This window comes from Mus pahari, chromosome 1 (genome assembly GCF_900095145.1).
Source record: "Mus pahari chromosome 1, PAHARI_EIJ_v1.1, whole genome shotgun sequence".
NCBI classification, from domain to species: domain Eukaryota; kingdom Metazoa; phylum Chordata; class Mammalia; order Rodentia; family Muridae; genus Mus; species Mus pahari.
In genome coordinates this window covers 59363376-59378034 of record NC_034590.1, presented here as the reverse complement: position 1 = coordinate 59378034, position 14659 = coordinate 59363376, and the positions used below count along the sequence as shown (strand labels likewise).

At 38.7% G+C, this 14659-nt stretch overlaps 1 protein-coding gene across 9 annotated transcripts in view; it reads right to left on the bottom strand.

Annotated features, from left to right (window-relative positions):
• The window catches only part of Grm5 (glutamate metabotropic receptor 5), a 477051-nt gene that overhangs the window by 45056 nt on the left and 417336 nt on the right, over nucleotides 1-14659 (bottom strand). For all 9 annotated transcript variants that reach the window (XM_021193532.2, XM_021193541.2, XM_029544608.1 and 6 more), the window contains one exon: nucleotides 7368-8307. In XM_021193532.2, the coding sequence (XP_021049191.1) occupies nucleotides 7368-8307 (940 nt within the window). The remainder of the gene's footprint in view (nucleotides 1-7367; nucleotides 8308-14659) is intronic.

Sequence of the window (14659 nt, the reverse complement as noted above, 5' to 3'; positions counted from 1 at the left end):
ATATAAAATTCCAAAAAAGGAATACTAAAGAATAAATTATCAATTTAGAATGAATTTATATAAAAATATGTGAGCATTTGTCATATATATATATATATATATATATATATATATATATATATATGGATATGACAAAACAGCAAAAGAAACAAGCAAACAAAAAGAGGATAGCAAGAAAGCAGGAGTCTACCAAGAAAAATGTCAGAAAAGGCGAGGTTCGTGAAACTGTTAAAAATAGACTTTACCTATTATCTTGAGTAATACCTACAATGCTCACAGACATAGAAAAAGTTCTAGAGAAAATGGAGATCCAACTGATTCTGTTAATGGATGCCCCATGTGATCTCACAGAGAACAAGAAGGACAAGGGCTGGAGACCCAAAGAAGCCCTTCTATGGACAAGACCACCTGGGATGCTCTGCTTAGACTCTAAATCTGAAGCATCTAATATCAAACCTGCATATTTCCAAGTTCAATTAGCTCTCATATAATTTCCTGTCAACATGTTTTTCTCTTTGCTGACATTTAAAGTAACAAACTCCAGAAAGACTTGACATGAATATCTCAATTCTGAAGTAGACTCGAAGTAATTGTGCAATTTAGCATAAAATAAACCTTTAAAATTTTCTTCAGTTATATGTAATGCAAACAAAAAAGTAAGAAATTTCATCATTCTGTTCCTTTAGAATAAGAGTGGTGCCCAATTCTCCACAATGCAGACACACAGCATCAGCATGTATACTAGCAGTGACTAGTTGAACTGGGATGATAACTCCACTAGCATTTTCTTCTCATCCCTTTTTATTGTATTAGTATTACTTTAATGAAATTTATTAAAATGTGAAACTAGTTGAGCTGGATTTTTTTTTTCAGATATCTTCTTTAATTACATTTCAAATGCTCTCCCCCTTCCAGGTTCCCCCCCCACACACACACACTCCGGAAAGCCCCTATCCCATCCTCCCTCCCCCTGCTTCTATGAGGGTGTTCCTCCATCCACCCACCCACTCCTACCTCCCCACACTGGGACATCTATAGAGCCTTCATAGGTTGAAGGAACTCCCCTCCCATAGATGCCTGACAAGGCTATCCTCTGCAACATATGCAGCTAGAGCCATGTGTACTCCTTTGTTGATGGCTTAGTCCCTGGGAGTTCTGGGGGGGGAGGGGTCTGGTTGGTTTATGTTGCTATTCTTTCTGTGGGGTTGCAAAGCCTTTCAACTCCCTTGGTCCCTTCTCTAACTTCTCTATTGGGGATGTGGAGCTCAGTCAAATGGTTGGCTGTGAGCATCCATCTCTGTATTTGTAAGGCTCTGGCCCAGTCTCTCAAGAGACAGCCATATCAGGCTGCTTTCAGCATGCACTTCTTGGCATCCAAAATAGTGTCTGTGTTTGGTAACTGTTTATAGGATGAGTCTCCAGGTGGGACAGTCTCTGCATGACCTTTGCTTCTATCTCTGTTCTGCACTTTATCTCCATATCTCCTGTGAGTATTTTGTTCTCCCTCTAAGAGGGATCAAAGCACCCACACTTTAGTCTTCCTTCTTCTTGAGCTTCATGTGGTCAGTGAATTATATCTTGGGTATTTCGAACGTCTGGGCTGATATCCACATATCAGTGAGTACATACCATGTGTGTTCTTTTATGATTGGGTTACCTCACTCAGGATGATAATTTCTAGATCTAACCATTTGCCTAAGAATTTCATAAATTCATCATTTTGAATAGCTAAGTAGAATGCCATTGTGTAAATGTACCACATTTTCTGTATCCATTCCTTTGTTGAAGGNCATCTGGGTTCTTTCCAGCTNCTGGCTATTATAAATAAGGCTGCTATGAACATAGTGGAGCATGTGTCCTTATTACATGTTGGAGCATCTTCCGGGTATATGCCTAGGAGTGGGATTGCTGGGTCCTCAGGTAGTACTATGTCCGATTTTCTGAGGAACCACTAATTTCCAGAGTGGTTGTACCAGCTTGCAATCCCACCGGGTTGGATAGTTTTATGTCCATTTTATAAAAGCTAGATTCACTGGAGAGAAGGGGGCCTTGTTTGAGAAAATGCCTGCATAGGACTGGGGTATAACCAAGTCTGTGCAGTGCTTTCTTAGCAAATGTCTAATAACTGAGGGGCTAGCCCACCATGGAGCAGACATCTCTGGGGTCTATAAGAAAGAAAGCTGAGAAAGTCACTAGGCAGCTATGTCTAAGCTATTCAATATCCTTTGTCAACATTACATAGCTCACTACTGACCCTGGCGACCCATCGTCCCCTCTAAAAAATAGTATGTATAGTGCTGTGCTTCTTCATATACTTGCTTAGGATAAGACAAAGTTTCTAAAAGTCCTCTTGATCCCATATTTTGTCGTATCAATTGTCTGTCTTGTCTATGTTTCTCAAACCCTGGCACCTCTTTTTCAGATTCTGTCACTGATGAACAACCTGCTACTTCAGACCAACATAACCATAAAATAACTTGATAGGACTTATTGGGACTGTGTCAAATGTGCAAGTCATTTTAGTAAAAATATCTTCATGAAGCTGTTAAATGTATTTTCTATGAACATGGAAAAATCTAAGTAATTGGCAAGTTTTTCCTCTTTCATCAGTGTTTACAGTTTTCTTCATATTGCATTTATAATTTTTTGTTAGATTTAGTTCTCTGAGTCTATATTTGGTGTTACAATAGACAGAAAACAGATTTTTTCCTTGATCTTTTATTTTTCTAGCAAAAAAATAAAATAAATAAATTTTAAAAATAAGTGAGCAGTAATTTATCCTCTGTAACAAAAGCTTAGGTATTTGTTATGTCTGTCTCTAATGCCATGGAAGCTGAGGAGGTGTCACAAACACAGTCAGCCTCATCTTTTGGTGCCTTGCTTATTGTTCAATGGTCTAAAATATAAATTACAGATAGTCTGTCACCATAATCAAATTTACTTTATTCATTCAGAAAAAAAACTGGAGACATTTGTAGAACAAATTAAAAGATTTTAAATATAATATGGGATAAAATTGTTTTAAGGATTGCTTGTATTAAATAGCCTTTATACTTCAAGTAAGAAATGATTGGGAAGAGTTAAGTAATGAATAATTAGTTGTTTTGCTAAAAGATTTGACAGTATTTAACTCTAAGCAAAGAGTAGAGGTTTTTCAAATATTACTTGACAGAATAATAACTTGTTTCCAAGGAAAATTTCATTAGGTATTTTACAAAGAGTAAACTAGTAAATGTTTCATCATGAGCACAAGCTGAGACCCAAGTTAAAAACCACTCCATCACATGCAAGTTATGTAGTGAAGAATAAGTATTCTAATGATGTTCAGCCTCATGGTCCTTATCTGAAAATTGGAATGGAAGAATGCTGGTATTTGCCATATTTCAAGACAACTATGAATGTTAGATGGATAATATATATGAAAATATCTGTAAAGTGAGCAGAACATAGCAGGTGATTATCAGCTGAAGACTTCTGATTTATACTCTTTGAACAACCATAGTATTTCTTCCTCACTCTCTCTCTCTCTTACCAGTCTCCTCATCTTCTTCTATTATTCCAATCATGATTGCTACTGTGTACTACCATTTTCTGTTGTAGACAAAATTCATCCACTTATGCAGTGAAAACTACCACATTTTCCCCATCCAGTTTCCTTTATAAATAATGTCATGCTAAAGTGACTATTTTCTCAGTTTATAGTAGATATTTGAGTATGTTTTTTTTAATGAGACATAACATTCATTTTTAATAGGATTCTGACAAGACTGTTTTCTAACAAGTAGAACCAGCTTATGGAGATCTGAAAATGGGCTCTTGCAATTAAGCCTGACTCTAAAAATGATTTCTATTTCTTTACTACTTTCTATATGTTGTTACTAAATATTAGTATATTAAAAATCAGATTATTATGTACTATTTCATAGTTTATTGAGCAGACTAAAATAGCTCATTCAAGTTGATACTGCTGTAAAAGTCAGGAAAGGCTCCCAATACAATGCTGCTGAACATGCATGGTCCCCCCTCTTTTCTTTCTCTCCAAGAGGGTTTATTAACTCTTGGATACAGTTATTGAAACTTTTCACTTGTTTCAACATTCTTTTTTCTAAGGCATGCAATTATCATTCTCTTTAAAACAGAGAAAATAAAGCATCTACACTGTTCCCATCGGATGATGGGTGATAAAGGCATATATAGAACAACTAAATAGAAAAACAGGACTCAGATCCAGTCCTGGCTAATAACAATTGGTGTCTTCATAATGAAATGAAAGGGTGTAAATTAAGGTAGAGACAGCATAGGAGCTGCTTATGCATAAAGACCTGATTTTTAGGATTTTAGTTATCTACTGAAGACCTTCCTAAACCCCAGCACATGGGCTCAATAGCACAAGATAGAATTGAATTATTGAAAAGCACTAATAGTATCAGTAATTTAGATGAAGGCATGAGAATATTACAGATACTCTTTTTACTTGTTCCACATTATCTAAGTCTGATGGGGCAATGTGATACACACTGACCTTTACAAAACTGTGATTTGAAGGGGAGGTAAATATCTAAGAGTTGTGCCTTTCAATGTGAAAAACAGTATGTTAGTGCTTTGAGCATTTTGACTCTGAATCAAAAAGGAACAACATTTTAGTTTAGGCTCAGGTAGGAACAAATAAGAAAAGCAATTCTAGGTCACATTCCTCAATGAGAATTACAGTTTGAAAAGTGTAGCAGGGATGGAATGTACTGCAAGAGGATGACAAGCTTTCCATGATTTTTTTCTCTCCACATCAATATCATATGCCAAAAAGAAATTCTCTCTATAACCAGATTATAGCCTATCCAAGCTATAATCGCATGGGCAGACAAGGCCCTTTCAAAAGTTGTATAAAACAACACTTGCTCCCACAACTCTTTTCCTCTTTTTGAGATTTTTGACACCAATTGGACTGAATTCTAGATTCAATGTCATGAACTCTAAGGTCCTGGAAAGAAAACAAGTTGGCATATTGCCATAAGATCCTGTATCTGATCATTTAAATAAAAATTGAAATGCAATAGTTAAAATATAGTAAAATATCTTAGAGAAATACACCAGTGTACCAAAACATGATATTACCAATCTACTTCTTGATACAAGACTGATAATGATAGAAATAGAGGGGGTATTTGTAACACAGAACACTGCAGGCTTAAAACTGCAGGCTTGGGAAAGTTAGTATGATCACTAAACACTACTTGTGAGCATTGGAAGACAAACAGAAACTAAATCCCAGTACATTACCACCTTTCTAAACTCATCAGTTCATCAAATACAATAACACATTACTAATGACCTGCTTCTATGTGTGGAGTACCACTGTGAGTCCAGCTAAGCACCAAGAACAGGATGATTAGAAAAGTAAACAAGGTTTCCACTCCCAGGGAGCTTCTTCTACTTAAAGTATGAAGCAAGGTGTGGTAAACAGTTTGGCAAAATGGCAAAATGGTAAATCTCTGGAAGGAGCAGATGTGTGAGGAGTTTTTCCATAAACTTATCTTGCACATTGGATGTCTGTACTCTTAATTGTTGATTTCATCCTATTTGTGTATAAAACTTACTTTCAGGTAGTGGAGAATATTACTAATTGATATTTAAGTTCATTAAAATAACATTTCTTAAGACATAATTAATGTGTGGCATACACTACATGCATATGTTAGGTAGTCCTGGAACTCAGTAAAATCTGTACTTCCCAATCACCATTCATCAGAGGGGAACTGAATCTAAGAAGGTTAAAAACATCTGACAAAGATTATACAGTTCAGGGATTGCTGCTCCTAGAATGTAGTCCCAGTGCAGTCTAGCACTAAAGTGCCTACCGTGTGTTTTATTCCTTACAGTCCATGATATAAATGATGTTTTCCTAGTCATTTGAAGTCAATAAGGTACAGAGAGAGTATAGCAATCGCAGCATTCAAACAAAGGAAAACAAAAAACAAAAAACAAAAACTGGTTACACAGTCAGTGTTCTTTGCCACCACTCAATGCTGTCTCTTAAAGGAACATTCTCTCTTGAATTATCATTATGTAGACCTAGGTAAACAATTGCCTTTCCATGCCAGCTTCTCTGTGTTATCAATTTTACCCAGAAAATATTTATTTGAAAAGGGGGCTTATGAAATAAAAGTCTGAAGAATAAATGTCTCAGTCATCCAGAAATGTTGATTTTGCAGAAGTTTCAGGAATGTTTAGTAGAGGTGTCAGGAAGGCTGAGGGAAGTATGTGAGCAGATTCGATATAAGGAAGGCTTTCTGTGTATAAACTGACACAACCCAGATGGGAAAAGATGAGAAAAGTAATGTCATTAGAAAAGAATTGAATGAGGGAATTATGTGAAGATACAAGTTAACTCCAACAGATTAGGCTTCATGGCTAAACTTTTCCAAGAATCTTATGGACCCCTCAAACCTCAGCAGAGATGTCATGTTCGTCATCACTATCATTCATGCTTTTAAAAAAGGAGGAATGACAGAAGAGACTTCCAGGGAAGCTAGATGGCAGTATATAAGAATAGTTTAAGCAATATTATTTAGATATATATCTTCACCTTGAAAGACACTTATTTTTCAATTGAAAGTTATTTAGCTTACATTAACTTATCTAGTACATAGACTATCAAATCCCAGTAGAGATTTCCTGATCAACTTTTTTGGGGGGGCAGGCACTTCCAAAGTAGAGGACATTTTTATTTATAATCCATAGATCTATAGAATTGTACTTCCTGATTTTCAACTCTCAGTAATCTGCATAACACTCTTAATATCTTATTATTTGTTCTCAAGAGTCATGATTTTCATTGTGAATCTTGGGCATAGTTACAAGGGTAATAATCAAATTCACTTATGCATTCGCTGTTGGATCCAGATCATTTGCAGACTGTACCTAGCTGTTAGCTGTTGTTAATGATAATTGAACTTAGAGTGGGAATCTAGGCAAAAAAGAATTGGAAAACTAAGAAACTTAGTGCAGGTACATGCAAAGGTATTGTGTTGTTTCATCCTTTTTGGCTAGTAAAACATCTCCTATAAAGTGTTTAACTAATTTTAACTAAAATTTAACACACCTTTGTTCTCTTTGCCCTTCTGAACACACTTGCCTTATTGAGTAACTTTTACATTAGTAATCTTGACTCCTGTGCTTCTAACTTTAGTTTACACAACTGGAAAACACTCGATCAACCTTAAAAATAAACATTGTGAAATGGGCTCAAAGCCTGAAGCACCTGGACTTCTCTGGTTTCCATCATGCAGACATCTCCTTTTGAAATGCTAGAAGGCTAATGAAACGGTTTCCCTAGCAGCCATACCCTGCTTTGCCCTCACAATGGTTACCTTAGGGTTTCCCCAGAGGAGCCTCTCCTCTTCCACAGGTTGACTAGGCTGCTGGATCTGCTGGCAGCGGATGATGACTTGCCATCTCCTACATGCATGCGCACCACTGTGGAGGTTGTGAAGGCGCTGCGCACATTTCTCTCCGGTTTGGCTAGAATGATGTACACCTTCGGCACAAACATGCAGCCCAGGGCCACGGTGGCACTGAGACTGACTGAAAAACACATGGTGATAATTTTGTAGTTGCTGCCAAAGTAGATCGGCACGAAGGCCAGCCATATGATACAGGTTGTGTACATGGTGAAAGCAATGTATTTGGCCTCGTTAAAGTTGGCTGGAACATTTCTGGTCTTGAACGCATAGAACGTGCAACTCAAAATCAATAATCCATTGTATCCAAGAGGAGTAACAACCCCTAGGTTGGTGGTGTTACAAATCAAGTAGACTTCTCGGATGCTTGGATAGTCATGCATTATATCCGGAGGCTCCATGATAAAGAGGGCCACAATAATGCCCAACTGGATACAGATGAGAATGAAAGCGATCACTAACTGAGCGCAGGCGCTCATGAATCTGGGCTTTTTGGTACAGATCTTCTTCTTGCTGCCAGCTAGAATCCTTGCAATACGGTTGGTCTTTGTTACAAGGGCTGAGTAGCTCATGGCCGGAGAGAGACCGATGCCAATTCTCTGAAGGTAGCAATAAATCTGTTTGGGCTTTGCAATGAGGCAGAAGGTACACAAGTAGCCCAGGCAGATGCCAGCAAGGATAATGTAGCAGAGCTCCCTGCTGGAAGACTTGACCACTGGAGTGTCCCGATAAATGATGAAGATTACAGTAACGAACAGGGTGGCTAGCAGACCGAGGCAGGCAAACACCACAGCTGCAATGGGCTCAGGATCACCCCAGCGAAGATACTGGACTGGAATCAAATCACAACCTGCAGAGATACAGACACATGTCAAAAAAGAATGAGAGAAATGTATCCAATTTACAAGCAGCTGTTTTTGATCATTTCAGACTGCCATTTACCTTAATAATTTCAGTCTCTCATATAGTTTATTCCTTCGAAGATTCATTTAGGATAATAAATATTGTCATGTGTATGCTATTTGATTGGAGCTGCCCTACATTTTGAAACTAAATGATGGCAATCATTTTTTCCCTGACATAAAATAAAACATTAATTGGGGTCTTTAAAACACTGGCATATAACTGGAGTAAAGCCTATGGAGAAGTTCCACGTCTTTACTCTTAGCCAGGAGCAACTAAGGATCACTACAAAAAGAAGTAACAAATGTTACTAAGTCAGAACATGAAACTGAGTGGATTTGGGGAACAGAGATTACCTGTGAGTAAAGGAGAAATGAAAGGAGACTTCAGTGCAATAGTGTGATGTATGTTCCTGGATGAGGCTGCACAGCAGGTAAGTGGGACATCTTGCAGGTCAGAGAGTCACTATTAGGAAATGGCATGTAGAGAAATGGCATGGACATATTTGTGTGGATGCTTTGCAAATATGCTTGGGTTGATGTATGAAATTGGGCTGTAGACAAAGCAGCCAACTATTTCAGAGCCATCTAAACTGTTCGAAAGGTTCAGGACTATATGAAAAATCAATGTGTGAAAGGTGACCAACACTGGTAAGGAAGAGGTAAGATGAAAAAGAATCTTTGTTTTAGATGATAAGTGGATACTAGTCAAAAACGTACCGAATACCTGGGATACAACATACAGACCATAAGAAGTGTAACAAGCAGAAAGGCCCAAGTGAGGAGGCTTCAATCCCACTTAGAAGGGGGAAGGAAATAATCACTGGAGGCAGAGGGGGATTTGAGTGAGAGAGGGAAGGGTGAGGGGTAAAGGGGAACAGGATCAGCTATGGGGGGGGGGGGCAGGAGAGAAAGGGCAAAGAGAATGAATGGAAATAATCATCACCTGGAGAGGGTGGGAATGTGTGGAACCTTTAGGAAGTACCAGAGACTTGGAAGTGTGAAATTCTTGGGATTCACTGGGGGTGACCTTAGCCAAAATGCTCAACAAGCTGGGAGGGAAACTGGAAGAATTCACCTCCGGTGGATAGACAGGGCCTCAAGTGGAGGGACAGTGGTACTAAACCACAGTAAAAATTTCTGACCCAGAACTGTTCCTGTCTAAAAGAACTGCAGGGACAAAAATAGAGAAAAGAGTGAAGGAAAGGCAGTCCAATGACCAGCCCAACTGGGATCCATCTCAGGGAGAGGGGGGCACCAAGGCCTGACTCTATTACTGATGCTGTGATGCGCTCACAGACAGGAGCCTGGCATGGCTGACCCCTGAGAGGTCCTACCAGCAGCTGATTGTGACAGGCAGATAAACACCCAATCATTGGACTGAAGTAGAGGACCCCTATGGTTGAATTAGGGGAAGGATTGAAGAAGCTGAAAGGGAGAGCGTTGCCATAGGAAGACCAGCAGACTCAACTAACCCAGACCCCAGGGAACTCCAAGGGACTGAGCCTCTGACCAGGAGCATACACTGGCCAGTGTGAAGGTCAGCAGAGATCGGCCAGGTCAGGCCTCAGTGGGAGAAGATGGGCTTAATCCTTGAGACATTGGAAGCTCAGGGAAGGAGGAGCACCCTCTCTGAGGCCAGAGGTAGGGGAGGAACTTGATGAGGAACTGGAGGAGAGGAGACCTAGAGGGGGCAATGACTGGAATGTAAATAACTAAAATAACTAACTAAAAAAAAAAAAAGGTGTTCTGGCCTTACACAAAAGGAAAAGAAAAGATTAAAAGTTATAGAAAGGAGGATGCTACTGAAAACAAAGGAAGTTTTAAAATTATTTTTATATAAAACAAACACAAGAACAATTGAAAAATAGAAAGGGATGATTACCTATAACTCTACCTTTCTTGTATCACATATTACTATTTCAGGTTTTAGCTAGTTAGGCTACTGTAGGATCAATGGAGGAGTTATGTGCCTGAGATCACCTGCATACATTGCAAAACTACCTCTACCATAAAACCTAATTTGTATTTTCATGAATTGCTAAAAGATATATAACTTAGACTGCCCCACCTGAGGATCCATCCTATATGCAGCCACCAAACCCAGTCACTATTGCTGATGCCAAGAAGTGCTTGCAGACTCGGGCATGATATGGATGTCTCCTGTGAGGTTCTGCCAGAGCCTTACAGATACAGATGGGGATGCTTGCAGCCAACCATCAGACTGAGCAGGGGACCCCAATGGAGGAGTTGGGGAAGGACTGGAGGAGCTGTAGGAGTTAACAACCAGACCCCCCCCACCACCACCACCCAGAGCTCCCAGGGACTAAACCACCAACCGAAGAGTACACATGAAGGGACCCATGGCTCAAGCTGCATATGTAGCCAAGGATGGACTTATCTGGTCTCAATGGGAGGGGAAGCCCTTGGTCCTGTGTGGAAAGCCTTTCGGGGTAACGCTTGGCAGGAGTCTGACATTGGCTAAGGACAAAGAAGTGGGCTTCAGACAGGGATCTGACATTGGCCTAGGACAAGGAAGTAAGATCAGGCAGAAATCTGACATTAGGGCAAGATAAGGAATCCGAAAGAATCTAACTTTAGGCTGTGATAGGGAAGTAGGATACGGCAGGAATTTTAGTCTTAGGGCGGAACTAGGCCTCAGACAAGATTTTTGGGCTTGGACGAGGAAGTGGGCTCAAGTGTTTTGGTCATCATGATAAGCCCTTTGTAACAACTATCAGGAGTAATCTCAGGATTGCCTCGATGCTTTGTTAGTAGTTCCTTATTGCACTGCCGCTTTGTTCCTCATTGTACTGCTTGCCAAAATACTTGCATGTAATTAATGTGGTATAAAAGGTGGGTTGGAAAATAAAAATTTGCCTTCAGTAACAGAATTGACTGGGGTCACGCTACAATGTTGTCTAACTGTCCTTTTTCTTTTTAATCCTCACTCCTGTGCTAGAGAACATGTTGACTGACTGAGCAGGCTTGGTCAGTCCTGTGAAGACTTGATGCTGCAGCGTAGGGGAATGCTAGGGCAGTGAGGCTGGAGTGGGTGGGTGAGTGTGGGAGCACCCTCATTGAAGCAGAGGGGAAGAGAGTGGGATAGGGGGTTTTCAGAGGGGAAACCAGGAAGGAGAATAACATTTGAAATGTAAATAAAGAAAATAACCAATAAAATAATTTAAAAAAAATAAAAGAAAGTAAAAGAAGATGCATCTTGCATATTTTGTGACTATTCTAGAGTAAATATAAGATAACTGTATAAATTATATGTATCTTAAATTTTAAACAAATACAGTCTCACCACTAATGCATAGATATGAAAAGAACACTGTTAACCAAGGCACTAAGATCAACAATTACTTAAAGGCTTCTGTAGGTTAAAGGAGACTATCAATTGGACAAAGCAGCAACCTACAGAATGGGGAAAGGTTTTTCCCAACTCCAAATCCAACAGAGGACTAATATCCAAAATATATCACAAACTTAAGAAACCAAATAAAAACCAAAACCAAACCCAAACAAACAAGCCAATTGAAAAATGAGCCTCAGTGTTAGAGAATGAGAGTAATCTCACAGAGACTTGATATGGCAGAGTTGGAGGACACCTAGGGGGTCCTCACCCACTCAGGGGAGAAGGGAAAGAGGATAGGGGAAGAATTATGGTTGGTAGTGACTGAGGGCATGGTAGTGAGTGGAATGTAAACTGAATAATTAAGAAAACTAAAGAAAAGGAAAGATGGAGTACAGTTTAAACAGAGAATTCTCAAAAGGGGAAACACTAATAGATGAGAAACACGTAAATGTTCAACATGCTTAGCTATGAGGGGTATGCAAAATTTCATTTTATACCCACCAGAATGGTTAATATCAGTAATACAGGTGACAATTAATTATGGTGAGGATGTAGAATAAGCAGAATATTTTTCCATTATTTGTGGGAGTTCAAAATGATGGAGCAGAATTTGACAGGAGGACCAAACAATGACTGGCCTAATTTCAGACCCATGGCATTTCCCACCCCTGATGCTATTAATTATATTCTTCTATACTTGCAGTCAGGAGCCTAGCATAAGTGTCATAAGAAAGGCTTAACCCAGAAATTGATGGAAACTGATGCAGAGAACCCCAGCCAAACATTAAGTGAACCTTCAGGAAGCCTGTGTAAAAGAGGGAAGAAGGATGGAAGGAACCACAGAAGCCAAGCACACCACAAGAAAATCTACATAGTCAACTAACCTGGGCCCACAGGGACTCATAAAGACTGAATTGCCAACCAAAGAGCATGCATGGGATCAGCCTAGGCCCTCCAAAAGATATATATCAGTTGTGCAGCTGGGTCTTCATGTGGGACTCCTAAAGTGGGAGCAAGGGCTATCTCTGAGTATATCGCCTGCCTTTGGAATACTTTCCCTAACTAGACTGCCTTATCTAGTCTCAATAGAAGAAAATGCACCTAGTCTTACTGCAACTTGATATGCAAAGGCTGGTTGACATTCATGGGAGGCCTCCCCTCTTCTGATGATAAGTAAGGAGGGATAGATGCCAAGGAGTGGGGATGAGGTAGGAGGAAGGGATTGGGAGGAGAGGGGGGAGGAGAAACGGTGATTGATATGTAAGTAAATAACTTAATAAAAAAATCTCCCCGCAAAAAATTGTGAGTAGTTCAAAGTAAATGTAAGTTTTTATTTATATCTTTATTTATAAACAAATACATATCTCACTGTGGATGCATAAATCTGTGTTCATGTTTTTAGTCACCTATATTCACATACAATACTTGTGTATTAAAATAAAGATGGCTGAGGCTACAGATAAGTTGGTAGAATGCTTACTAGAATCCACAAAATCACAAATTTGATTTCTAGACTATATGAACTATGGACAGTGGGGCATGCTTGTAATCCCACTAGTGAAGAAGACAAGGTCATTGCTAACTACATAGCTAGTTTGAGGGTATTTCCTGGGAGACAAAATCCTATCTCAATAAAAAATGTTTATTTGATTAGTTAATAGGAGTTTTAAAAATGCTACTTTTGATACTTTAGTGTGTCATAGAGTTTTTGATTATAAATTTTCCCTTACAGAAAGTACTTTCGAAAAATTTTAATCACTGCTATCTTTATTCTTAAGGAACAATGCATCTATGGCTGTGATTTAACAATGAACTTCATGGTCAAAAGCAGTTAATTATGTAGAGGCTTTTCCACTGTTAGGTTATGCATTTTTTAGTGTCCACATATTATTACTAACATAGGGAAAATTCTATGTGATATATGAAGCAGGATTCTATCACATCAAGAAGTAACAGAAAAATTTGAATGTTTAACTTAAGGGCTTTCTTCTAATACAATTCTCTGCTATTCTGTTCTTAATTTCATTTTATCTAAATGTAACTAGCACCCTAATTTCTCAGTGCTTTGCATAGGATAGCCTTAATCATCATTTTTTTATGTAAGGTAGATTCTTGAATTCTTCATTACAATCCATTACTCTTGTGTATGTAACTAATGGCAACTCATTAACTTTCGTGTTGACACACTATGCTTAAGATATGGCTCTCATGTGATGTCATTATTTGGGCTTTATCTGAATTTATACATTTATATGAATATTGTTTCATTTAATGTGAACCACTTAGAAGACTTTGTATGTCGTTAAATGGTAACATCATTGCACAAAGCACTTTTGTAACTGTTCTTTATGAAAGGATTCCTCTAATTACAAGGTGATGATCAACAAATCTTGCAGTGGAATGACATCTTGAGCTTTCAGTCACAGGTATTGTGCTCCACTCCTTTAAGGAGTGTAGCAAAATACAATTCAACGATGTAAACTTTGAGGATTGTGAGGCAGTATGTTATGGTAGGGAAGCAAATATTTTCTTTAAAAAATATTACCTTTTAAATATTCAGCATAATTATGAACTTTTTCAAAAAAAATTTTTTTGCTGTTTCTCTCCATTCTTGCCCTCCCTCTCCTTCCCCCCAATATCTTCTTACTCCGATATTTTCTTTCCCTGATATTTTCTTTTCACCTTTACTCTCTCTGACTTCCTCTTTGTTAGCACCCCTTTTTTCCCTCTCATGGTCTCCTCTCTAGTCTCTATACCTTTCATAGCTCTCATATTATTTCTTATAGTTTTACGGATAGTAATGTAATTCCATTATTTCCTTTCCTCTCCTCAAACCCTCTTTTAAACCCATCCTTGCCTTCTTTCAAATCCATGCTTTCTTTTCCACTAATTGTTTACACACACACACACACACGCACACACACACGCACACACACACACAC